A 25,036-nucleotide genomic window follows, 5' to 3' on the forward strand; every position below is an offset into this window, starting at 1 on the left:
TGTGCTGGTGTTGCTGAGATATCATAGCAATCCCTACACCAGGAAGAGGAACAGAACCGTGACCATTTCGGGACATCTTAATAGACCCTTTGTGAAGGGAGCATGGGACAGAATCCTGACAGTTTAGTATTTAAGATAAAAAAACTGGTCTTAAAGATAAAAGTATACACTTTATCAAATGAAAGAGCTACTATTTCCTATATACAGTTACCAAAGTGCTTCACTGCTTAGCCAAGAACTGAAACACCATGAATTAGGTACATCAATTTTAACAAGGTTTGTTTTTTTCCTGTACAGGTAAGTCAGTACATAGGAAGAGAAACAATGAATTATACAACACTATCTTTATGGTATAACTTACTGATAAAGTAAAAATTGAGTACAGAGTTAAAATAAAAAATTTTCTTTATTGCGGCATAAGTCCTTAATTTGCCACAATATTGAAACACATGTATACAAGCACATTAAAACAGATTTAATTAGCTACACTATTTCAGATTGCTATTATGATACAAAGTATTTGTTCTGCATGTTCACTAATAATTTTTTGATGAACAAGTGGATAAACACTGCAAATAATAGTTTACCTGAAAGTTCCATTTAACTCCCTATCAAGCAGGCTAGCTTCAGACTCCCTTTAACCACATCAGAAAGACTAACATCACAGAACATCTTAAAAAACTTTGCACTAAGTGTGTTTAATGGAACAATTTAATTTAACAGAGGCCAAATGAATATGCTTAATTTAATTGGAGGAAGAAACATCTCTAACCCACAGACATCCTTTCAATGTATCTATTGTTAACTATACGAGCTTCTATTTTCTAATTTAATGTAACACTGTCACTCAAGCACTTCGCTTTAGCCTATATGCAGTTTATTAAACTTGAGAAATTTAAAATTAAGTTTTGATGCTTTATTTTACAATTTCTTATTTGCATAGTAAGCAACATCTTGATCTAACCAGTTTTAACCATATAGTAATACTTTCTATAGCTAGTTTACCAGGTAGGCATCATATCAGGGAACCACATTCTTCCAAGGTGTTTCGAGACTTCTGAATGAATTTGATCCAGGTTGTAATCATTATCTGGAATTAGTACCTCCTCCATAATAGAAAGCTGGGTGAGCCTCCCTCCACACATCTTTACAAACTCAATAAAACCTCTGCAGGTAACCTCACATTCACCAAGGCCCATCGCTGTTAGGTTCTTACAGCGTTCAGCAATGCAAATGAGTTCATCATCCAGTGGCTGAAGTCCATTAGCACATACCACCAATTCAATCAACCTCGGGCAGTTCATTCCAATACGACCTAACATGGCTTTGCTTACTGCACGACCAAAGTAAAGGTGCGTAACAGGAGTTTCTTCTCTGAAAAATGCATCAAATTCCTCTTCATATAAAAAGAAGTACATCACAATATTGACTTTGGGGGAGTGCTTAACAAGTGCATCCCAACTTTGCTTTTTAATAGTATGAAATTCAATTTGTCCAGGATTTTCACTCACAACATCTATGCGAAGATGTTCAAGATTAACATGTTTCTCACTAGAGAGAGCCAGCAGCAGTTCATCACTTAGTATGTAATAATTCAAAGCCAGTTCCCTAAGGCCATGACACTGGTCGGCAACACAAAGAATTCCTAAGACAAAAAAATGAAATACATAAATTGCATATATTTCTTTTATAAACTACAATATATATTTGTATACTTAGCTTAAATTAAAACATTTTATTCAAACTACAAAACCGTGTGGGTTTTTTTTAGTATACCCATATCCCAGAACAATGTCTAATATTTCCAGAAAAGCAATGATAATAGAAAGGATTGTTTTTATAGGTTGGGAGGAAGTTCAAAGCAGTCAGCTTTACAATAGTTCATATTTGATGGCACCCCTAAATGCTGTCAAACAAATCTCTTCATTTAAAAAGTTAGTGTAAAATATAAAATGAAGCTCTACTGTGAAAAATGGCTAAATATGGAATCTTCCTACTCTGCAGTTCTGCTTCTTTTGCGTGTTCGTATCTGCTTATTTTAGTGATTATTTTCCCCCTACTGCTTTTTTACTCCTGTTAGCCCTAGAATGCTCCTACATCTGTAAGAGAGTGAACTGAATTTTAGCCTATTTGTATACCAACAGAACTGCTTACTAAATTTAATTCAGTCATACTTGTAAAAAGCCACTGAATGCAATGAATAGGGACGAGTATTACTGAGGCATAATCTGAAGACAACCAGTTGCACATCTGTCACTAAGGGAACAATTTGGTCCACAGAAGCTTTAACTAGTAATGATATTTAAAAATGCAGTTTGATTTTTAGTTGTGCAAACTGCAGCTGAGCTGGCATTCAAAAGCCTCAGTACACAACTGAACTCATTTAATATTTATGTTGAGAAAAACAGAGCCTCACAAACTTCTTTAATGACAGGTTTCAGAGTAGCAGCAGTGTTAGTCTGTACCCACAAAAAGAACATCGGATGCATCCGATGAAGTGGCCTGTTGCCCACGAAAGCTTATGCTCAAATAAATGTGTTAGTCTCTAAAGTGCCACAAGTACTCCTAAACTTCTTTAAATCACTTTAAGACGTTTTTAGACTCAGAATATGCAGAGTTTGTCATTGATAAAGTTATAATGACCATACATAAATGCATAACATTTATAATAATACCTTACATAATTCAGGAAATTCAATGTTATCTAATTTCCCATCACAAATTTGTATTAAAACTTCTTTTGCACGGCATTACTTGATTTTAAACAACTAAGCCACATAAAGTTATGGTTTTTCAATGAACAGAGATACAGGTACTGTACATGCTCATGTTATCTTGAGTATATTATGGAACACAAGTTGACTAGTTTAGAAAATACTGTGCACACTATGAGCAATTCATGAATTTGAATACTTACAACTCCATTATTTCAAGCAAAATTTCTTCACACAGCAAGGGTCTCGTCCTTTATACTTATGTTACAGACAGAGACAGTACTATATATAAACAAGTACTTGCCTTCATATTGGGCTAAGTGCATGGAAGGTTTAAATTTTTTTTTTTTAAATCTAAAATTTAATTCTTTACAGAAGTAAAACAAAGCATTAGAATGACTGAAACAGCACGGACGAATCCCAGAAACAGGAATAAAACCAGAAATATTTAAAGTCATATGAAAGGTATATCAATACTATTCTGATGCTTTCCTTTCACTTTGATTACTCCAAAAATGCTTAACATTAAAGAGGACATTTTCCCACGCTCTAGACAACTGAGAATAGCTAAGTGGAAGGTTTAAGTACCACCTCTGAACTGAGAATTTGCATGAAAGATTTTAAGTGGAAGAATAATTTATTCCAAATGTTAAGTACCTGAAAAAAGGCTAACAGAAATGCATCCCAACAGTAACTATTGCATTACTACTTCCTTTTTAATCAGATTTACTACTCACCAGCAGGTGACACATGAGGACAGCTGCTCATTTTTAGCAGTTTTAGAGTATCGCTATTGTTAGCAACAAGAACCTTCAAAGATGGATCATCAACTGGTGTGTCATCAATTTTGATGGATGATAATGACTTGGAGTTTACAAAAACTACTGTCAGTGCTGATGCAAAATGAGCCTGTTCAGAGAAAGTGGGGGGGGGGGGGTGGAAGTTATCCTTCAGTGGACATTTAATGTTGTTATATCCATAGCATAGTTGATTGAACCTTTGCCTCAAGGTAGAGCCACTAGTTGTGTGTTACATGGGCCGAAGGGGTAAAATAATTATTCTATTATAAATTATAAATTTATATTTATAATATTTATAATTTTTATAATTTATAATATAATTATAAATTCTTATTTAATCGATCCCCTAAGTTATGTAATAAAGAATATAGTACTTACTCTCAAACTAGGGGTTATTTTAATGCTTACAGTGAACACAAACAGTTCTGCGCTTTTCCCCATTTCCCCTCTTTTCAAAGAAAAGAAAGTGCATACAATGAAGAGCTTGAAGTAGCTACAGAATACCAGTAAGTAAAAATACCAAATTAAGAAAAAAAAATTTTTCATCAAGAAACTGAACCGAGACCTCTCAGGACTAACATCTGATGGAGTGATAATTGTGCCCTAGTTCATTGAGAGAGAAAAAGGAAACGATATACTTACATATGTAAAATTAAGTACTGTAGCACCTCACTTCTGGAGATCTGATTCATACCACTACAATTTTGGAATCTTGAATAGGGCTGTCAAGCGATTAAAAAATTTAATCATGATTAACTGCGCTGTTAAACAATAATAGAATACCATTTATTTAAATATTTTTTGATGTTTTCTACATTTTAAAGTATTTTGATTTCAATTACAACACAGAATACAAAGTCGACAGTGCTCACTTTATTTATTACAAATCTTTGCACTGTAAAAAAAAGAAAAAGTATTTTTCAATTCACCTAATACAAGTACTGTTGTGAAATCTCTATCACAAAAGTCGAACTTACAAATGTAGAATTATATACAAAAAAACCTGCATTCAAAAATAAAACAAAGTCCAATTAACCCTATTCTTTGTTCAGCCAATCACTCAGACAAACAAGTTTATTTACATTTGCAGAAGATAATGCTGCTTCTTGTTTATAATGTCACCTGAAAGTGAGAACAGGTGTTTGCATGGCACTGCTGTAGCTGGCATCACAAGGTATTTACATGCCAGATGCGCTAAAGATTCGTATGTCCATGGGCGGCAGGTATAATAGGCCATGGGAAGCTCTGCCTCCCCCAGCGCGGTCACAGCCACTGGACCCCCGGTTGCACAGTTTGGCAGCAGGGTTTTTGCTTTATTATACCCCATGCAGGTTCCAGGGTGGCAGAGGAGGCACATACCACCTCCCCAGCCACCCCAGAATACGCATGGGGCATATCAAGAAGTGTCTTCTACAGATACCTTCCCTCCTCGGACCCAACCCACCCATGACCCAGGGGAAAAGTGAGGCATGACTGCAGCCAGCCCCGAGCTCCTCCAGACGGGGGGAGGCTTCGCTTGGGGATTCAGCCCGCCTGGCCTGGGCTCCTCTGGGCAGGGGGACGTAAGGGGGAGCTCTGGGCTGCGGCTAGCCTGGGGTTCCTCTAGCCGGGGGTGGGGGGGGGAAGACACACTCCGGGCTACAGCTAGCCTGGGGTTCCTCCGGGCAGGGGGCACACAGGGAATCTCATGGCTCTGGGTGGAAGGGGCAGAGCTGGGGCTAGCCTCCCCAGAGTGGGGCTCCACCGGCCGCCTATCATATGTCCCTTGATGCTTCAAGCACCATTCCAGAGGCCACGCGTCCATGCTGATGAGAGGTTCTGCTCGATAACGATCCAAAGCAGTGTGGACCTATGCATGCTTATTTTCATCATCTGAGTCAGATGCCACCAGCAGAAGGTTGATTTTCTTTTTTGGTGGTTTGGGTTCTGTAGTTTTTTGCACCAGATTATTGCTCTTTTAAGACTTCTGAAAGCATGCTTCACATCTCACCCCTCTCAGATTTTGGAAGGCACTTTAGATTCTTAAATCCTGGATTCAGTGTTGCAGCTATCTTTTGACAAAATGCAAAGAAGATACCAATGTGAAATTTCTAATTTGCAGTGAAAGTGTTCTTAAAAACGAACAACATGTGCTGGGTCATCATCCGAGACTGCTATAACAAAATATACAGCAGAACGTGGGTAAAACAGAGCAGGAGACATACAATTCTCCCCCAAGGAGTTCAGTCATAAATTTAATTAACGCATTTTTTTTTAAACGAGTGTTATCAGCATGGAAGCATGTTCTCTGGAACAATGGCCGAAGTATGAAGAGGCATATGAATCTTTAGCACATCTGATACGTAAATATCTTGTGAAGCCAGCTACAACAGTGCCATGCGAACGCCTGTTCTCACTTTCAGGTGACATTGTAATTAAGTGGGCAGCATTATCTCCTGTAAATGTAAACAAACTTGTTTCTCTTTGCGATTCGCTGAAAAAGAAGTAGGACTGACTGGACTTGTAGGCTCTAAAGTTTTACATTGTTTTGTTTTTGAGTGAAGTTATGTAACAAAAAAATACATATGTAAGGAGCACTTTCATGATAAAGAGATTGCACTACAGTACTTGTATAAGGTGAACTGAAAAATACTATTTATCATTTTTACAGTGCAAATATTTGTAATAAAAAATATAAAGTGAGCACTGTACACTTTTTATTCTGTGTTGTAATTGAAATCGATATACTTGAAAATGTAGAAAAACATCCAAAAATATTTAATAAATTTAAATTGGTATTATATTGTTTAACCGTGTGATATCATAATCATTATTAATTTTTTAAATCACGATTAATTTTTTTGAATTAATCGCATGAGTTAAGTGTGATTTATCGACAGCCCTAGTCTTGAGCCATGCATTTGCTTCCCAGATGTTCCAAGTCTGGATTAATAACCATGCTTCAGCACAGTCTTAAGACTCATTCAATCAATAGGACATAAGCAAATGCTTAGATACATTCCCAACTAGGGCCATAATCAAGGCCACATGACCTAGAGTTGTGGATATATAGTTACTAGTTTTATAGAAGCCAGTATCAGTGGGGCAAAAAGTTCTCTAAGAACGGAGTGTTGTCAAATGTAGGTCATACTTCAAAATACAAACATGAAAATGAGTGTTTAGAGAAATATATGGCAAGAAATAGAATTTTGTGCATTTGGGTACTTTAATGTTAAAGTCTTGGGTTTGTAAAAATTACTTTTCTTTTTAATTCAATAATAATATCTACATAGTTTAACATGCTTAGATATTAAATGATTTGTTACACTATCAAGGTAAAATTTGTGAGTCCATAGGACATTACCTTGGAGACGTTCATAAAACTTGGTTTTGCTGTTGAAATCAAACCTAATGTCTTGATAGAACAATTCACCAATTGAGAAAGGATGTCACAGGCAGCTTCTGCAGACTCAGTACTACTATCAACCTAAAAGACAATTTGAAAACCCTGAAGTCATTTTGTATTGCTTCCTAGAAAGTCAACAGCATGATAAAATATATTTAATATCCAAAATAGAGTAGCACCAGTTTTTTTTAACTAGTAGATTGCACTATACCAACTTTTATTTGCTCCAAGAAAGGAATGTGAAACTTATTAAGCGGTTAATAATTTGAAGGCAGCAAAGAGTCATGGAAAGTACTTGCCTACAATACTTATTACACTGTGTGATTATCAGATAAACCCTGTTCTGACAGTCCTGATAACACCAGACATCTTAAGGTTATCCATCTATCTTTGATTTGCCTCATCTCTGCATTTCTTTATCAACAATTTGGACGCATGACTAGTACTGAATTGCAGGTTAATGTATAGCATAATTCCATAGCTGATGCCTCCTCCTTCATAATTATCAACTGCCAGACTTTTGGGGTTTATTCTGGTCTAAAAACAGGATAAATAAAAGTAATCCAGCAAAGTGGCCCACATTACACGCAGTGTAGCCTAGAGAAACTTGGAGACCTGGGTTCTATTCATGACTCTGCCACTGTCTGCTGGAAGACCTTGGACAAGCCTCTTTACATCTGTATTTCAGTTTCCACATCTGTAAAATGGGGGTGATACCTACCTCCTTTGTCAAGAGCTTTAAGATATGAGCTACATATTGTTATCTAGATCACTATGCAGATGACATATTAAGAAGCAAATCAGTTGTACTACGTGAAGTAGCTACATGTACTTAAAGTAACTGATTAAAATGTTAACCATGGACTGCTACAGAACTGCATCAGAAGAACTCTGAAGGCAACTAAAAAACAAAATTACTAATGACAGTGTTAGGAGAAAGAAACTTCTGAGTTTAAACCTGACTTTGACATCAACTCCCCCTCTGTGGTGTTCACAAACTTAGGGCTATTTTACACTAGAAATTCACCCATGCAAGGGGACCTGATAACATTATAGTCCCCACATGTAATTAAGACGGTCTTCCAGCGTAGATTCTATCTACGTAATTGCTATACTTTGAGTGGTGTATCTCCAAGACAAGCTACATTAATATCATCTGAATGGTCTAACACCCGAATAAAGGGAGGACTACGTTAAGGTGGTACTCTAAACATGAACTTAACACTTGTGTGTGTAAACATTACTGTGCTGTTTCTTGGATATTAACATTTCTCAATATTCATGTGCAGCATATAAAAAGTTTTGATATATCCTTTAACATATGTAGTTAGATATACTATTTTGATTACATTTTCTTTACCTCTCTGCTTTAAATTGCTATGTCTAAGAGGTAGAAAATACTACTTCCCTCCTTCCCTCCCAGAAGCTGAGAATTAGTCGGTAGAGAACTTAGTTTAGTGCCACTATAAGAAAAACTGTGGATAGGATGTCAATCCTAGTCTTACAGAATACTTCCACTAACAATACTGGTCTTGTAATTTTTAAATACAAAAGGTAAAATAGCTACTATTTAAAGTCAAATTTACTACAATGTTGTGCAAAATAATTTTTTTAAAATAGTACGCTAAATTAAATACAACAGGCTATGAAAATCATGTGAACTAGATACTGTGCATGTACAGGAAGTACATAATTTTAGCAAGTGCTTCCTTTTGAAAAAAAATTGCTGGAAACATCTTGGAATATAACTTTCCATGCATTCAATAAAATAGTCATACCAATTTATCCTTAAAAAAAGAAGAAGTTTTTGGATGGAGATGCAATACAATTTACAGACATCCAAACACCACCGTCCTGTAAAATGACAAAACAAGCCTCCACTCCTATCTTTACCTTGAAGCTGACATACTGCAGATCATCAGCATGTCTCTTGATAATTTGCTGAATCAGATCGGGGTGAGTAGACTTTAAATAAGAAGTAGCTGGTTGGTTAAGCTCAAATTCAAACTTCCTCCACAGGTCAGGAATATGAAAAACTTCATTCCACCTTCGGCAAACAGAAGATGCCCGTGCTCTATCTACTAAAGGCAAGAACTGAAAAATATGTAAAATTACATGGAGTGGCAGGGTTCCCCAGTCCATCAAGGTTTGCAGGTGAGACTTGCCAAATGCTGATCCATAGAAAAATGTTTTCTGCTTTTTTGATCTTTGTGGTGCTTGGAGAACAGAGTTCTCAGTTTTAACAGTCCGCCTGATTCTCTTCATTTTGAGAGCAAACAATTTCAGGTACTAGAGTGGTGTGATGTAATGAAGGTACAAAGCTTTCTGTACGTTTTCAAGTACAATAGATCTCTAAAAAAAAGTACAGAAGATCAGTAAAACAAAAACAGACATGTTATCAAACCCTATCATACAAAATGTCTCTGCACTTGATACAATGTACACACAGTAGTAAGAGTCTCATTTCCATACATAAGGTATGCTCTGTAATGTAATTAATGAAACCAAATTTCCTAGGTCCAGATGAGCTACCCAAGGACAATTTCATCTGCCAGTATTTCATGTAAGCGTACCACCAACTGCCTTCTAAAAAATAAAAAAAAATATATAAAATAAAATAAAAAAGTTAACTATACGCATAAGTTTCCACTGCAAATAAAAATATGGGATTTGCTACTAGGTTTAAGTAAGTAGGCTCGAACTAGCGGGTCCATTAGTAATTTCTAAGAGCATATTTGTCTTTGTTACAGTTTAAGATACACTGTCAATGCATATTTTTTCCCAAAGTGATGGACCTGTGAAATGCCATGCCACTTTTTGTCTTATTCTTTTAGCCAATATGGCAAAATAGGGCTTGTCTACATAGAGATTTAGCAAAAATTAATCCAAATTGATTAAAGGTGTGAATTTAAAGTGGATTAGTTAAACCGCATTGAGTAAGAGTGTCCACATAGTGTTTAGCATTAAAATGACTAATTCAGTGAATTAAGCTAAACCAAGTTAAGATCACTTTAACTCTGTGTAAGTGTCAAGACAGGATTTACTGTGGACCAATCAATCCACTTTAAATTCACTTTAGTTCATCTGGATTAAGGCTTGTCTACACAGGAAAATTAAGTGCCACTGAATTGTGAAGTCTGAGGAAGAATCACCCCCACACTGCCTAACAGCTTGTCCAGGTAAATCTAATTCAATGAACTTCTGAATACCTACTTTCACCCATGTTCCTTTTTAGAAAAAGGCAAAGGCACAAAATATTATTGCACATAAAAGCAAGGCAAGACACACTGATCAAACTAAGTGGATGAACCCACAGAAGAGTTTTTGAATCACATAACCTAGAACTTCAATGCTTTTGAAATACTTCACTTTTTTTGAAGTGGGGACAAGGTATAGTGCATAAAAGATGAAAGATGAAAAAAATAAACAAAAGATCTAGAGTTTATTTTACACATTTGCAACGTTTATCTAGGTTACAGACATTTATCTGAAACTTGCCCCTACAGTGTAAGGAACCTACTTCAGCACGCTGTAACTTCACAAAGAAACTAGTTTATTCTTGACCAAGCTTGTGAGACCTTACATAAAACTGGATGGCATTTCCATGTCTTTAATATGGTAACTTTTAAGTGCTGCATCAGATCAATTCCAGAATTTTCAGGAATGTTAGGTATCAACTGTCAGAACTCTCTTAATTTGGGGTACACAACACCATCTGTACTGAACAGCCACAGCTTCAAACCCCTCTATATAACTGTCGTCTATCAATTAAAGAACTGGTTATGGAACCCACTAACACCTTCCAGCATAACAATACCCCTTGTATCATCTCTTCTCATCCTCCCAATATAATTTTATGGCAATACACCGAATGTCCTATCTTTCAGATAAAAAGATGATAAATAATGGTGGGAACAGAGCCCGTAGCATAAAGGGAGGGAGGAATGGGCATGCAGAGACCACGTGGGCTGGTAGAATGAGGGACCCTGAAATGGAGGGCAAATAGAATCCCTGGGGCTCGAGGGAGACTGGGGACCCTGGCATGGGAGGAGAAGCCGAGGGGGGGTTGTAGTAGTTCCTTAAATAGAGAGGGTTGGAGAGTAGCAAACAGAGTGCTTATGGAAAAGAGCAGAGAAATGCAAGCAGCTCTTGGTGTATGCAATGAGTTTGGCCTAAAAAAGCAACAAAGTGTTGCAATCCCCTCCTTTTATAGCACACAAAAAATGTACTATATACTTCACAAAAAGACATCAGCTTGTAAATTTGTTGCAAGGTTAAATTTAGTTGGGCAACAAGGAATGAGGATAACAGCCAAAGAAAAAACAATCAAGTGATAATTCATCTTAGGCATGTGCATAACTTCATGGTTTCAGGGTTGCTTTTAGAACTCTAAAAAGAAAGATACTACTGACTCATTTGTTATGGGTAGTGAGCTTTCAGAAAGGATATACCTTATGTTAGAGGCTTGCTGTTACGAATTCCACAATCACAGGGCAGCATACATAAGGCAACAATACATTTGTGCCTGTTTATGGGTTTAAATCTAAATTGCTACAGCATATGATCCAAACACAAATTAGTTTTATTAGCAATGAAAAAGAGGTCTGCTATTTGCCTACCATAAAACTTACCCTAATTTGTTATGTCTTTGTAGTTTTGTACTGTCTAGTCTTGCACTTTGACAAAATGTAAAAGTGCATAATTCTATTGGAAACCCTGTGATGAGTGCCATATTCAGAAGCCTATACAATCTTTTTGTAAAATAAAATAAAAAATTAACCACAAAAAAGAAATTAGGTTGGTCTAAAAGGACCTATTTAATTGTGATTTGTTTGCATTTTACATTTTCACAATATGTAACTGCATAAAGGCCATATACATATTGTGGCTAGGTATACTTAAGAACCAAATTATGACAGCATGAACATGAAATGGAAGTGTCATGCACAGATTATGTCCCATTTCAAATTCCTTTAAAGGGACCTTCCCACTTTCTTGGTTTTTTTCCAGTGCTAACCAATTCTTGAAGATATTATGGCATTTTGTCAGTTTCCAAAACTAGTTCTAGACACTAAACAGATAAAGCACTCACAAGTCAAGCAAAACTCGTTAAATAATTTAATCAGCCTTGATGCATCTTTGGAATTAGAGGGAGTTCAATTCCCCACTTTCTCATGAAAATGGAACTATTCAAGGCGATGTTGAACTTTATGGACCAGACTTCAGTACATATTACAGTTTAAGATACACATAGGAGTGTGTAAATTAAACAGAATACAACCAAAGCATGTTAATCCAAGAAGTCATTAATACAATCTCTAGAGGGTTTATCAGTATGCCACAGATAAAGCATACGGATTGAATGTCAACTCTTACTTCTCTACAAACAGAATGTCTATGAAAACTAAACAATTCTCACCCAACGTTTTGCAGTATACCGGGTACTATAGAAACCTGAGACAATTAATCTCAATGATGAAAAGCCTAACTTTTTGCTTGTTTTAGGACAATATCTGAAAAAACCAAAATCCCTTTCTTACAAAGACAGGGTGAGGTAATACCTTCTGTTGGCGAGAGAGAGAGACAAGCTTTTACTGCACAACATAAATCGATCGAATAAAAGATATTACCTCACCCACCTTGTCTGCCTAATATCCTAGGACCAACACAACTACAACAAACCCCTTCCTTGTCCTTTTAGTCCATGAACTTTATAAGAAGTTTTTTTTATCAATTAAAATATGGAAGGTAACTCTTATCCCAGTAAGCACCTTCTATATATTAAGGGTGTTTCAAAATTAAAGCCAGTACCTCTCCCAAACATCCAACCACATCTGAAATACCGATGTACTTTCACCTTTTCAGGAACTTCCAGGTTTCTGATATTACTGTCTTATATCTCTCTAATATCTCTATGGTTTGGAGATAAAGAGGGAGATTTTCAAAGGTACAAATGGTAGCTGGGGCAAGCCAATAGGAGTTGGATGCCTAAATTCCCAGCTGCACTAGAGCTGCAGCTTCATGTTGCCAAGCAGGGGGAAGGGAGTAAAATTTTGCATGTACCCCCAATCTCTGAGGAAAGTGGACTAACAGTATAGGCCTAAATGAGTTGGCAGTCAGGTCTAAATCTTAGAAAATCACATGCCCACATCATAACTGGCATCCTTGTTAGCTACATTAAAAGAGGCCAGAGACAGAATGAACATGAAGGCTTTAGATTTGATGGAGCTTCATCAAAAAGGAAGGATCTTAGATGGACACATGGTCAACGTTATAGGCAGTTCCTGCTACACTGAGGGCTCTGAAGATTAAGAATATGACTTTAAATTGGCAACAGAAGCAGACTGGGAGCAAACAAAGACTATGACACAGAAATGGTGTGTTTATGGTATCCTAGTCCACTGAGGAGATGGGTAGCTGTATTCTCCCCAATATAGTGTGCCTGCAAAGCTTTCATACTTAGTATTAGAATTAGTTTCTGGAATCTAGACTATGAAAAAACTAAAGATCTGGCTGCAGTGATCCATATTCTGAGAGGAAATGACAGTTTTCTAGAAAACTGAAAGATGACATTTTCCACAACTGATGCTACCTGATTTTCCAGGGTTAGTAAGGAGCTGAACAAGACTGAAGGTTCACACCACTTTGAAGAACTAGAAGTAGGTATGTTCAATGCAAGGGAATACCAGTGGGAAAGACAGCATTCTAACTAGTTCTATGAAGAGATACCTCACTATGACCAGCATCACTGCTCTCTGTTTTGTAGATAGAGGACTTCAATCCCCAGGGAAATTATTCCAGCGGCTTTCAGAAGCAGTAAATCCACTTTAAAGATTATGGTGAACTATGATCATATTTATATGGCAAAAAACAAAGAATATGAGACAATACACAGAAAGTTAAGGAACTCCTCAGAAACTTTGAATGAGTAATTCAGAAGTATTCTCACCCACCCACCCACCCACTCTTCATACTATAAGTATTACAAGTTTGAAAGGTAATTAGGTCCAAGAACAGTCTCATACAGCTATTTTTTCTGACTACTATAACAGAAAGATGAGAAAAGAATTCTGCTCTTTGTATTAGCAGTTTCACTGTACTTGTTTCCTGTTGTGTAGTCTTCACACAGCAATAAGGAGATGAAAACCACGTTAAAAAAAGAAATTGTGACTAAAGTCACAATAAATTGGGAGATTTAATAACTGAAGTTTTGTCTTTTTAACTGACTAAATAGTAAGTTTTTCTGATCTAAATGAAAAGAGTGTTTCAAATCTAATCAAGAATTTGATTTTTACTAATTTAAAGAAGAGCAGCACACTAGCTTATGTTAATATACACTTAATGTGTTGCTTCACTTTTCAGACCATTTTGTCAGATAGTCATCTAACTGACCAATTTAACAACTGTTCAGAGAATCACTAAATGGATCTGCAGTAGAACATTAAAGTTAGTATTCTGATATTACAGGCAGAGTTGGTAGCTTCCCATTATAGACTCCGTTTTTGGTTCCTTGTAACTTTGACAACTTTAAACTGCCTGGGATGAAATTTTCCATGCCAGAGGTCTTCCTCCGGCTGAATTTTTTGAAAAAAATTCCATCAGCCAAAGTAGCTCAGCTATTTCTAAGAATAAGGTATAGGGAAAACATGCTTTCCCATGTTAATTTCTGGCACTATCTTCTTTGATTAGCAACCACATGCTTTGCATGAGGGACTTTCATTTGGCAGGGGGAGTCTTTTATTTCAAGGATGTGCCTCATTATTTCCGTGAAAATCTGCCCAAAATTGGCCAAGTTATAAACCTTTGACACACTACATCTTACACAAGCTCAGAAGAGACTTGCTAGAGCTTCACAGCTAAATGTCCTTAAGATTTTGATTGCATGCCCCAGCTTGGAGCTGAGCAGGACTTTCCTTGAAATCGTTGCACAAGATTGCTGCAGGCCAGGCTGGACAGCAGAACTGAGAGTTGGTCTCCTGTGCTCTCAACGACATCATTGCTGGGCCCAGGAAGGATGGAAGAGGAGATCTCAGTTTGAATGCAGAAGGACAACAGCCAAATTAGGTGGGCTAGATTGTGACTGGATGAGCGCCAGTGTGCGGGGAGACTAAAATCCAAAAAAGCATTGGAGAGACAAGACACATACTAGATGAGGAGCCTTGGGAAAGAGACCATGGGGATAGGGAACATAGGTGGTGCGTGATGAATGGAGGCTGGGGGGATCTGGGACTGGAAGTTCAGAGGGGTGAGACTAGGCCTGGCTAGACTAAGACTGGGATAAGAAGCCTCAGGAGTGGAAACTGGGGCTTGCTAGGTAAGGAGAATGGGACTAGGAACCATGACTGGCGAAGAGACAGGGCAGAAGGGGTCATGGCTGGGGGTAAATGGGAAGAAGAGTCTGTGCCCAAAAGACGCCTCTCCAGAGAAGAGTCTCACCATTCCTCTGCCATCAGCACATATGGAAAAAATGTTGCACATATGCATTACAACGATCACATAAGGGGGCCAAATTAAGGTTACATTGGCAACCTTAATCCTAGCATTTCCAAATTTTGAGTGCTTGCCCTTGCAATATTATGTTTTATTGCATCTTTTTGCATGCAACGTATTATCCACTTCAAAATTTCACAAACTAGTACACCCTGCTAAAATTTTAATTCTATTCCTATGACTCTAAATCATCTAAATGATACAACTATGAAAACTGTGGATACCCTTTCTCTAAACATAAAGGGTCAGTTGCTCAGAAGCAGACACTTGGCACTCAGTATAGATGAGGAGATAGTGCGCAGAGGCTTGCTGTAAACTGCGGCTGCTGCCATTGGTCCCCAAGGATTGGTTGGGCAGTTGGGAATCATGAGACTGCAAGAGTGTGACCACACCCCATATGCGAGGGTGAGGCCAAAGAGTGGTATAAGTAGTATCTTGTAAATGCTGAATATATATGGTACATGAAATGCAGACTGCAGGTTGTCAGCCATAAGAACAAATTATGGTAATTATTACATTAACTATCATATTATTTTAGCTTAGCTATTTTTGAGTCTGATATAGTTTTGGTATTCTATATACTTCTATAATACTTTAAAACTCTTGCAAAGTTGCATCACAATGTTACGTGATGCCAAATTTAGAACCACAATATGAAAAAAAAAGTTTATTGCTTATAGATCATGGACAATCACTATAAATGTAGATTTTTTTTTAATTTTCCTTTTATACATAGGTGTTCACAGAACCTTCTGTTCCATTCTGGCATTAACTAAAATCTAAAATAAGATGTATGTCACATATACAGCTATTTCTTAAAAATAGTTTACAATATATTCTCTACAACTGAAGTTAACTACAGTCTAATTTTCACGTGATACAATCAAGGTAGCCTTGAATCAGAGGTGCACATGCACACATACCTCCAAAGAATGTGGAAGTTCCTGTCTAACATCAGCACCTTTCAGGTGTTTGAACATCCATCCCATTGCTGAGTCATCCTGTATGTATGAAACCAGAAGGCAGGGAGGGGTCCCAGAAGATGAACTGACCTGTGAAGTCATCGACCAAAGACAAACTGACCTGCAAAGTCTGGGAAACCCATGAGGGACTTTAAGAATTCTTTAAGAATTCTAAAAGTATTTTAATTAAACGAAGAGCACTACTGAAGAAGCTAGTCTCAAAATGTTCGCTCAGCAAACAGTTTTGTAACAGAACAGTGATCTCCAAGGTGCATGGCTCTAACCTTGTGCCACTTTATACCTTCAGAATGCACCCAGTTAGCATTAGTTGCACAACTATAGGGATTGAAGTTACACAATCAATACCATATTATTAAACCACCACCACAACTATATCATTCCCCTCAACCAAACAAGTCTGTAAAGGGATACACAAGCTTCCATGTGTGGGCAGGAAAAAAGGTGCTGCTCAGCTCACACAAGAGAATCTAAGAGCTGGGGAGCTGTACTTGCCCGATGTTAAGCAACCAAAACACAGGACAGAATCTGTAGACAGCATCCAGAGATTTTTTAACTTCAGTGTCTCTCAGCTATAGTAATCTTGTATTACTTGTACATCCCACTGTTACACGATGTTCCTAACAAAAGTTTGTTTTGTTTTGTTTTTAAGTTGACTGTATCCTTGATCACTGTTGGTTGTTCTGCACCTGCACCACCTTTCTGCAAGAATGTTATTATTACAGTATACAAGAAAACTGACAGTAAATAATATATTAGTAATTACACAAATATACTATGCATAAGACCACAACTGAAAACAAAGCAAATGTGACATACAACATGCACAGATATTTTACAACTAAAGTTATAGAACCAACATAATTAGATATAAAAGACCAATTTTGAAAGTTGTATAGGACAGTCTGAGACAATTTTCTTACCTAAAGAAAGCTTCCAAGTTATGGTGGGTAGTGGACAAATGAACTGTGGTAGCCGCGGCCATGGGGCATTCACCAGCATCTGTCTGCTTTCACTTCCTGACTAGATAAAAATGCGACAAAAAACATTTAAGTTTAAAAATTAACGCTGAGATTCCATCCAGTATAAGAATGAGTGAGTTAAAAAGGAACTACAGTCACCTCATTAGCCTTCACCTTCCCTACAGACGTTTATACAGAGAAATTTAGCATCCCTCAGCATAGCAAAAACAAGTTTGGTTGTGTCAGCCCAATGTCATGTAGATGTTTTTCCATACCGCAAATACTACAGACAGAATTGGTAGTCTTTGCTGAAGATAAGCATGAAATTGAAAGATGAGTGTTACAAGTTAAGAGTAAGTGTATTGGGCAAATTATATGAAGGAGTTTAAACAATTGTTCTACTGATCCAATGCTACTAGTCATGTGTTGCCGTGAGCACTGAGCTAAAAAAAAAAAAATCACTACCCAAATTAAGTATTAATGTAATCTAAAGTCACAGAAAACACTAAGTATATTAAAGAGCAACTATATAGGCTTTTCCTTGTTTTTTCTGTGTCAAAGATTTATTTCCTTTATCACGTTATGATACTATATAAGGAGCTCTCTGGATCAATTTCATCTGTTTTAAAACAGCATTAAGAATCTCTTTCCCATAATCAGATCAGTAAGGTTATTTTTGTGAGAGCATAGAGTGGATATTAATGCGGTACTTCAGTACTTTTTGGTATTTCTGGAAAATACTAAGAGAAGGCTCACTCATCCCATCTGTCCTATTTTCAGCACTTTGGTATTTCTTCCATCATTGTTCAATTTGAGAAACTATAGTCTAAGGCAGAGGTGGGCAAACTAGGAACCGCAGGACCGTCCTGCGCGGCCCTTGAGCTCTTGCCCAGGGAGGCTAGTCCCCGGCCACTCCCCTGCTGTCCCCCCGCCCCTGCAGTTACGCCACTGTGCGGACAGTGCGCTTGTGCCTGCCCACCTCCCAGGTTTTCCAATAAGCCAGTCATGCTGGTCTAAGCGGCATGGTATGGGGGCGGGGAGGTTGGATAAGGGGCAGAGGGTCCCAGAGGGCAGTTGGATAGGCATGGGAATCCTGGGGGCCTTGTCAAGGAGCAGGGGGTGGTCAGGGAACAAGGAGCGGGGGGATTGGATGGGTGAGGAGTTAGGGGGTGAGAAGTGGGAGGAAGCAGATGGGGGCAGAGGCCAGGCTGTTTGGGGAGGCACAGCCTTCCCTACCTGGCCCTCCATACAGTTTTGCAACCCCCATGTCGCCCTCAGGCCAAAAAGTTTGCTCACCCCTGGTCTAAGGCAAGAATGCTATTTGCAGTCACCTTCTACTTAATTATCTCAAATGCCACAGCTTTCCAATATCATCTTTGGTGATTTGTTTATTATAACTTTGACCAATAGCACACTTATGAATCTGAACATGCCAAAAAGTAGGAGATGCTTCTGTGTTTCATTAAGATTTAGGTTGGGGTAACTATAACAGCTAGTTATTTAAGATCATCATAATTTACAATTCACAGTTAAATACGTTCCTCTTACTTTTCCTTTTCTGAATATGCTTAGACGGTCCCAGTATAGATTTATACAGTAAATCAAACAGGTGCTTCTGTGTTTCACAAAGAATCAGACTGGGTAACTATACAACAGTTGGAGACTTAAGCTAACCACAAACTATAATTTGTAATGAAGTAGATTTCTCTTACCTTTTCCTTTTATTGAAATATCAGAAGTTCATAATACAGATTTATACAGTAAATCAAGCAATTACATTTAATCTAATAATGGTTTGTGTTTGCATATGACAGTATTGATTAAAATTTTGGAAGACATACAGAAAATGTAAAGAACGAGAAGTACTTGTGGCACCTTAGAGACTAACAAATTTATTTGGGCATAAGCTTTTGTGGGCTAACACCCACTTCATCAGATGCCTGGAGTGGAAAATACAGTAGGAAGATACACACACAACATGAAAAGATGGGAGTTGCCATACCAACTCTAACAAAACAACTTTAATTGATCTGTCTCGTTAGAGTTGGTATGGCAACTCCCATCTTTTCACGGTGTGTGCGTACGTGTGCCTACTGTATTTTCCACTCCAGGCATCTGGTGAAGTGGGTCTTAGCCCATGAAAGCTTATGACCAAATAAATTAGTTAGTCTCTAAGGTGCCACAAGTTCTCCTTGTTCTTTTTGCTGATACAGACTAACACGGCTACCACTCAGAAAATTTAAAGTTACCTAAGGCTTTCAGAAAAGAAGCAAACTCCTGCAGTATAAAGAAATTTCCTTAATGTAATTAAGACAAAAATATTGCACATAGTGCAGACAATGCCATCTAGTTTAAAAAGAAATGTAATAATAAATATGACTAATAATTAACAAAGGTATAACAAGGTATTTGTTTCTTATTAAAAAGGTACTCCACTTATGCGGAGAAGCCAATGTGAAGTGAAAGTTTAAGATAAATCTAACCAAATGTTATAAGAGCTAAATAACCATAAGGTCTGTCCGACGGTATAACTAGCAGTTGCACATAAAGCTTAACATAAGAAGTGATCCTACCAATCTTGTCACTGAACTGTAGGGAATAACCAAGTATTTGTACAGTGTATAGACAGCTGCTTTGCCTTATTGTTTAACTTACATCCTATTGGTGTTTGATCAAGCAAATAACTTTATACTGCTGCATGATGAACTACTAAACAAGTACAGAAAACAAGGAATGTGAAGAGACTTTACGTAAAGATACTCTAGCTTCAAAACAGACATTTCTTTAGGCATCTAGGAGTGGTGACAGAAACTGCAAATTGGAAAAGAACAAAGAGCTATGCAAGGGTGGCCAAAGGTTACACCACGAGAGGGAAAGAGTCTGGAGAAGTATGTTGCTGACTGGAACTAAAATAACGGGCAGCTGTTAAATGATTGCCTTGATAAAATGTCTCTTGCAACCCATTATGTCCCAAGAGGTTTTGCACAAACTGGTGAGGTCTAACATGTCTTACACAAACTTGATAGCATAAGATAACTGCACCTAAAGATTAATAAACTTTCCTTGAAGTTCTTGATTCCAGGACTGAATGGTAAACAGTTGAGAAACAAAAATGCAAATTGTCACTCGGGAAAAATTCATGTTCTTTGTCAGGATTTTTTTTATTCTGAAGGAGAGAATTGCTGAACAAAACCAGGCTGGTTTTATACAGTTTCTGATAGGTGTTGAAGGTGTTGAAGGCTGGTTCCTCTTCTTGGTGAAGTTATGTGGGCAGGTCAAAAAGTGACCCAGGCTAGTGGCAAAGATTTGAAACATCCAACCGGCATAGGAGTTGAAAGCAAGACAGAACACCCTGACCAAAAAACATGTAATTTTGCTCAGCTGGCAACTTGGCTATTAAGCTACATGCTTCTTAGAAAGTACATACTTAAGTTAAAGTAACTGTAAATAGCTAAATACATATGATGAACACTTGTGTTTCACCAACAACTTTGATTTAACATGTTTTCTAGACAACTAAGATTAATAAGCTATTTATAGTTTTGAAGCCACAAAAAATTATAAATGCTGGGCCACGTTAGTGTAACGAGAAACTGCTTAACCCCACTAAAAGATAACTGAGAGAAGCCTTGAATGTTTTCAAGCCTTGAATGTTTCAGAGATCAATCTAGAAATCAGAAATTTTGTGATAAAAAGTTGACAATTTTCCAAAGATGAAAAAGCTTTGACCTGACTTGTAAGTTTAAGATTTTTTCCCCTTATTTGAACAACTGATTGAAGTGACATTTAGAATATATAGTAGTGGTGAAATTCCACAGATATTAGAATAGTTTTCAAATCATTATGTGCATACTGTATTTGGGGGTTAGAGTGATGTGTGAGGAAAAACTGGAAGAGCTTGGCTGCAAGTATCACCTTGGCAAGGTAAATGAGTTGACATTCGTAGTAATTAAATAACTGGTTTAAATTTCTAAAATGCAAACTTTAGTGTTTGGCTGGACTGCCACAGGCAGTCCATAATTTAATTGACACACTGACATAATTCTGTATTTAAGAATGCATAGTTAAAATGCATACCTGGTACCAAAATCATCTGTCTAGAATAGTAAAGAATTAAGAAAGTTTGCCTACATAATACGAGTGTGAGAGATCTTTAATCAATGTATTATATTTATTGCCTGACAAGTTTTAACATCCCATATTGTTAACATCGTATGCTGGTGTCATTCTTTTAAACACTGTAAATACTAACTAATCATTCTTATTTGGTTTCCTGTAATTCTTATTCTGCAAAATAGAATTTAAAGCAAATAAATTTCAAATAACTCAGCAATCTGTACTTTAGCTAAAGCCTAGAGAACTGTGAGAAACCTAATTAACCAACTCTCTCTCCCAGATCTATTTAATGTGTGTTTTTATAATGTCTCTCACAAGCCCGATGCTCAGGATTCCAATAGAAAGTTTTTAAACTAATACATTACCCGCGGTGTGTGCAATGCAAACAAAGCTGTTTTGTGCTTGTGAACAAAAACCAGAGAGAAGTGAAGACACTAAAACAAGCAAGACTGACAAGCCTAATTAGCACAGAAAGTATGCAAAGACAGAATAATAGGTGAAAATTCAATTTTAAAAAGGTGTTCATTTACAGGAATCTAAAATGTTACCCATAAGAAAGCTGTCCCCGCTCCCCCCCCATCCTCTTTAGCCAAGATCATACATCCCAAAGAAAGCAGTATTTGCTTTGAATACTATTATAAATAAAAACCCCAGCTCAAGCCATGGGGCTCAAGCTTTGGGCTTCAGCAGGGCTGGTCTTCCAAGGCACTGTGGTCAAGATGCAGAATAAGCACAGGGTGCATGGCTGTGGAAGCGTTGGGGGGAGGGAACAGCAGGGCCCGGGGGGATGGTGGGGAGCCAATGGGGGTTTGGGGGATCCTTGAGGACTAAGAGAGGCAGCAAGAGCTAGAGGTGATTTGGGGGTTGGGTGCCAAGTGGAGGCAGCAGGGGTCAGATGCACCAAAATACAAGTACATTATTTTTTGTTATTGAGTCTGCAAAAAACCAAAAACCTACATAAATCAATTACAATGATTTGGAAACATATATGTGCACATTCATTTGTTTTTCCTAAAGTATTTTAAGAACATTTAAGTAAATTAAGAAAATTTAAGAAAAAGCAAGAGTCGGTGGCTGCACTGAGGCCACCAAAAAATTTGTTGTGAGAACCACTTCAATGGAGTTTAATGGCTTAGTGTCTGCTCCCATTGCCTTCACTGAGAGCAGCATCAGGTCCTAAATAAAGGGAAAGTCAAAGCTTAAAGAAATAAGAGTGAAGTCAGTAATAGGAAACTAATTATACTCAATTACCAGTTAAGATGGGACTACTGTTATATCAGAGGAAAGAGACAGCTTGACATTTTTGTAAGATAAACACCACCCTGGTCAGGAGATGTTTCATTGTGTGAAACTCTGTCCTCTAAGTACTGACAACTGGAATACACTTACTTCAGAATGCTATTTGAATGTAAAAAGATAAGCTCTCTTCATAACAACTGATTGTCGTTCCTCCCTCCTTCAATGTATGTATGTATGTCAGAATGCGTGTGATGACAGTTACTTTAAATATGAAGGTGGGTGCCAGACTTTCAAAAAGGTTCTAATCTGTTAGCCCAAATAATTTTAAAAAATAAGTTATAGAATTTGTTGCGTACTTTTACCCATGACTTTAATCTTTTGTTTTTCCAAGTAGTAAAAAGCAGTTACTCAGAAATCCTGTTAAACTTCTGTTTGAAAAGCAATCCCCTTTTTCAGTTTTATCTTAAAGCTGCTTCTTTTAAATCTCCTTATTACATAATTTATTCAGTGCTTCAATGAAACACTTTAAAGGCCTCCCTACAGTATTTTTACCTATCACCTCTCCCTATTCTTTATGGAATAACAGAAATTAAGATGCTCCCTACAGTGTTTCCTGAAGCATTTCACCCTAATTTTAAGTAGTATTCTGTGCACTCCAAATTAGAAAAATCCTTCCTTTTGAACCTGACACTCTCCTTTTTAAAAAAAAAAAAAAAAAATTGCAGAGACCAACAACTATGAGAAGTCTTTTGACCGAGCCCCCAGTTCAGCTTCAGCTACAAACTGAAAGGTGACAACAACCCAGCCAAGCCTAACAGAGTATCACTGAAACACTTGTTCCTTTCAGTTAATGTCAATATTACCTCTGCCTACTAGATACCAGGATCTCCAAGTCTCTCCCCTGAGAAGAGGTGTCCAAATGAGTTTAGTGTCTGATGGAAGATTTTGCTTAACAGCAGTGGAGATGTCAGGGATATTTCACTTTTATCTCCTCTCACTCCGAGGGCACCAGTCTGAAAGAGCCCAACCCGAACGGGGGAGGAGACCATAATAACCTCAGCAGCTGGGCCGCTGTTTATAAACAACCACCGGAGACACGCACACGGCAGGACGGACGTCAGGAGCAGAAGCAGCTTTGGGGCTCAGAGTGAATTAAGGTCTAAGACGCCAATGGCCACTTGCTGCGGCAGCTCCTGACGGTGCGGGTTAGGGCTCCATCCCCCCGCCCCCGTCGACAGCCTGCAACACCCTCAGCCCCCCGCCACCTCCCCCGTCGCTCCCGGCCCCAACCCCGCCCACCCCTCATTCACGTCCACACCGCCTCCTCCTCGGCCCCAACAGCGCCCCCCGTCGGCTGCCCCCGCGCAGCCCGACAACAGCGCCTATCCCCCGTTCCCAGAGCTGCTGCCGCCGCTCGGCCCGCTCTCAGGGCCCTATTGTGCAGGAGCAATTCCCCCGGGCGCGCCTGCCGGCCACCCCCCAGGTCCCTCACACTCACCGCCGCGATGCCCCCCGCCGGCCGACTGAGTTGAGGGGTTCGGGGGGCCGGGGGGGGTCAGAACCTTCTAGGCCAACAGGGAGCCAGCAGAGCCACCGTCCGCTGCCGTGCCTCGGGGGGGGGGGGGGGGTGGAGCTTCTTCCCAGACTCCCCAGCCAAAGGCACTCCCTGCAGCGCATGCGCTGCTCGCTCCCGGGCACCTGTGACCTGACGCATGCGTCGTCTGCGCGTTTCTGTTCTTCCGCCGCTAGGTGGCGGGAAAGTCCGTTCTAGCGTCAGCTGCCTCTGCTGCGCCGCAAGGAGGCGGGGGCTTCCGGAGCGCGTCAGCTTGTGCTGAGCGGTTCGGTGCTTAAAATGGGGATGAGGGAACCTGCTGTGTCGGTTCCCCTGGCCTCGGTGCCAGACAAAGGAGCCCACGCAGAGAAGCTCAATGTGATGAGCGGGGGGGGACCGTCTCCCTCGTCTCCCCGCCTTGCAACCCACTTAGCCTACCCCATCTCCCTCACCTACTGCTGAGACCCACTGTCTCCTCATCACCGTGCCCAGCAGCACAGCCTGCTACTGTAGGGGAGCGTCCAGTCTGTGGCAGGCGTCGAGGGGCTGCCCCGCCCCCCGTGTTGAGGACCCAAACACTCTGCCCTCCTTCCCAGGGCCTGCTACAGTCACATAAACAATGGGAAGAATAAATTGTCTCTGTTCCCCCCCCCCACCCCCGATGGAAGAACAGAGGAGAGTGGTGTAAAGGTGGCGTTAAGCTACCGTATGCTCCCTCCACCTAGGACCAGCAATGGACCAGGCTGGTTTCTGGGGTAAGTTAGAGCAGCCTTGGGACTACTCCACACCCCGCGGCCG

General features: G+C 38.9%; 1 protein-coding gene across 5 annotated transcripts; it reads right to left on the reverse strand.

Moving 5' to 3' along the window:
* Window positions 1-387: 387 nt before the first annotated feature.
* Window positions 388-24,296, reverse strand: LOC311525345 (F-box/LRR-repeat protein 21-like). 5 transcript variants are annotated; one of them, XM_084637414.1, is made up of 7 exons: window positions 24,185-24,296; window positions 17,293-17,388; window positions 16,313-16,441; window positions 8,793-9,251; window positions 6,858-6,980; window positions 3,452-3,623; window positions 388-1,645 (listed from the first exon to the last, which is right to left on the reverse strand). In XM_084637414.1, the coding sequence occupies exons 4-7, from the start codon at window positions 9,162-9,164 to the stop codon at window positions 1,002-1,004; spliced, it is 1,311 nt and encodes a 436-aa protein (XP_084493540.1). In that variant the 5' UTR covers window positions 9,165-9,251; window positions 16,313-16,441; window positions 17,293-17,388; window positions 24,185-24,296; the 3' UTR covers window positions 388-1,001. The 5 variants fall into 5 exon arrangements, with proteins under 5 accessions (XP_084493540.1, XP_084493538.1, XP_084493542.1 ...); XM_084637412.1 differs by having other exon boundaries at window positions 17,293-17,392; XM_084637416.1 differs by lacking the exon at window positions 24,185-24,296 and adding an exon at window positions 23,550-23,674 and having other exon boundaries at window positions 17,293-17,392.
* Between the last annotated feature and the right edge of the window lie 740 nt (window positions 24,297-25,036).

This window comes from Lepidochelys olivacea (genome assembly GCF_965140295.1).
Source record: "Lepidochelys olivacea isolate rLepOli2 genome assembly, chromosome: 8".
NCBI lineage: Eukaryota > Metazoa > Chordata > Testudines > Cheloniidae > Lepidochelys > Lepidochelys olivacea.

What these genes read in the sequence shown, in the direction of transcription:
- LOC311525345 (XM_084637415.1), bottom strand. Translation starts at nt 9,164, where the DNA reads ATGAAGAGAATCAGGCGGACTGTTAAAACTGAGAACTCTGTTCTCCAA. An exon ending in GTTTTATGAACGTCTCCAAG is followed by an intron (nt 3,624 to 6,857) that starts GTAATGTCCTAT and finishes TTCTCTGAACAG; the next exon opens with GCTCATTTTGCATCAGCACT. An exon ending in TCCTCATGTGTCACCTGCTG is followed by an intron (nt 1,646 to 3,451) that starts GTGAGTAGTAAA and finishes TTTTTGTCTTAG; the next exon opens with GAATTCTTTGTGTTGCCGAC.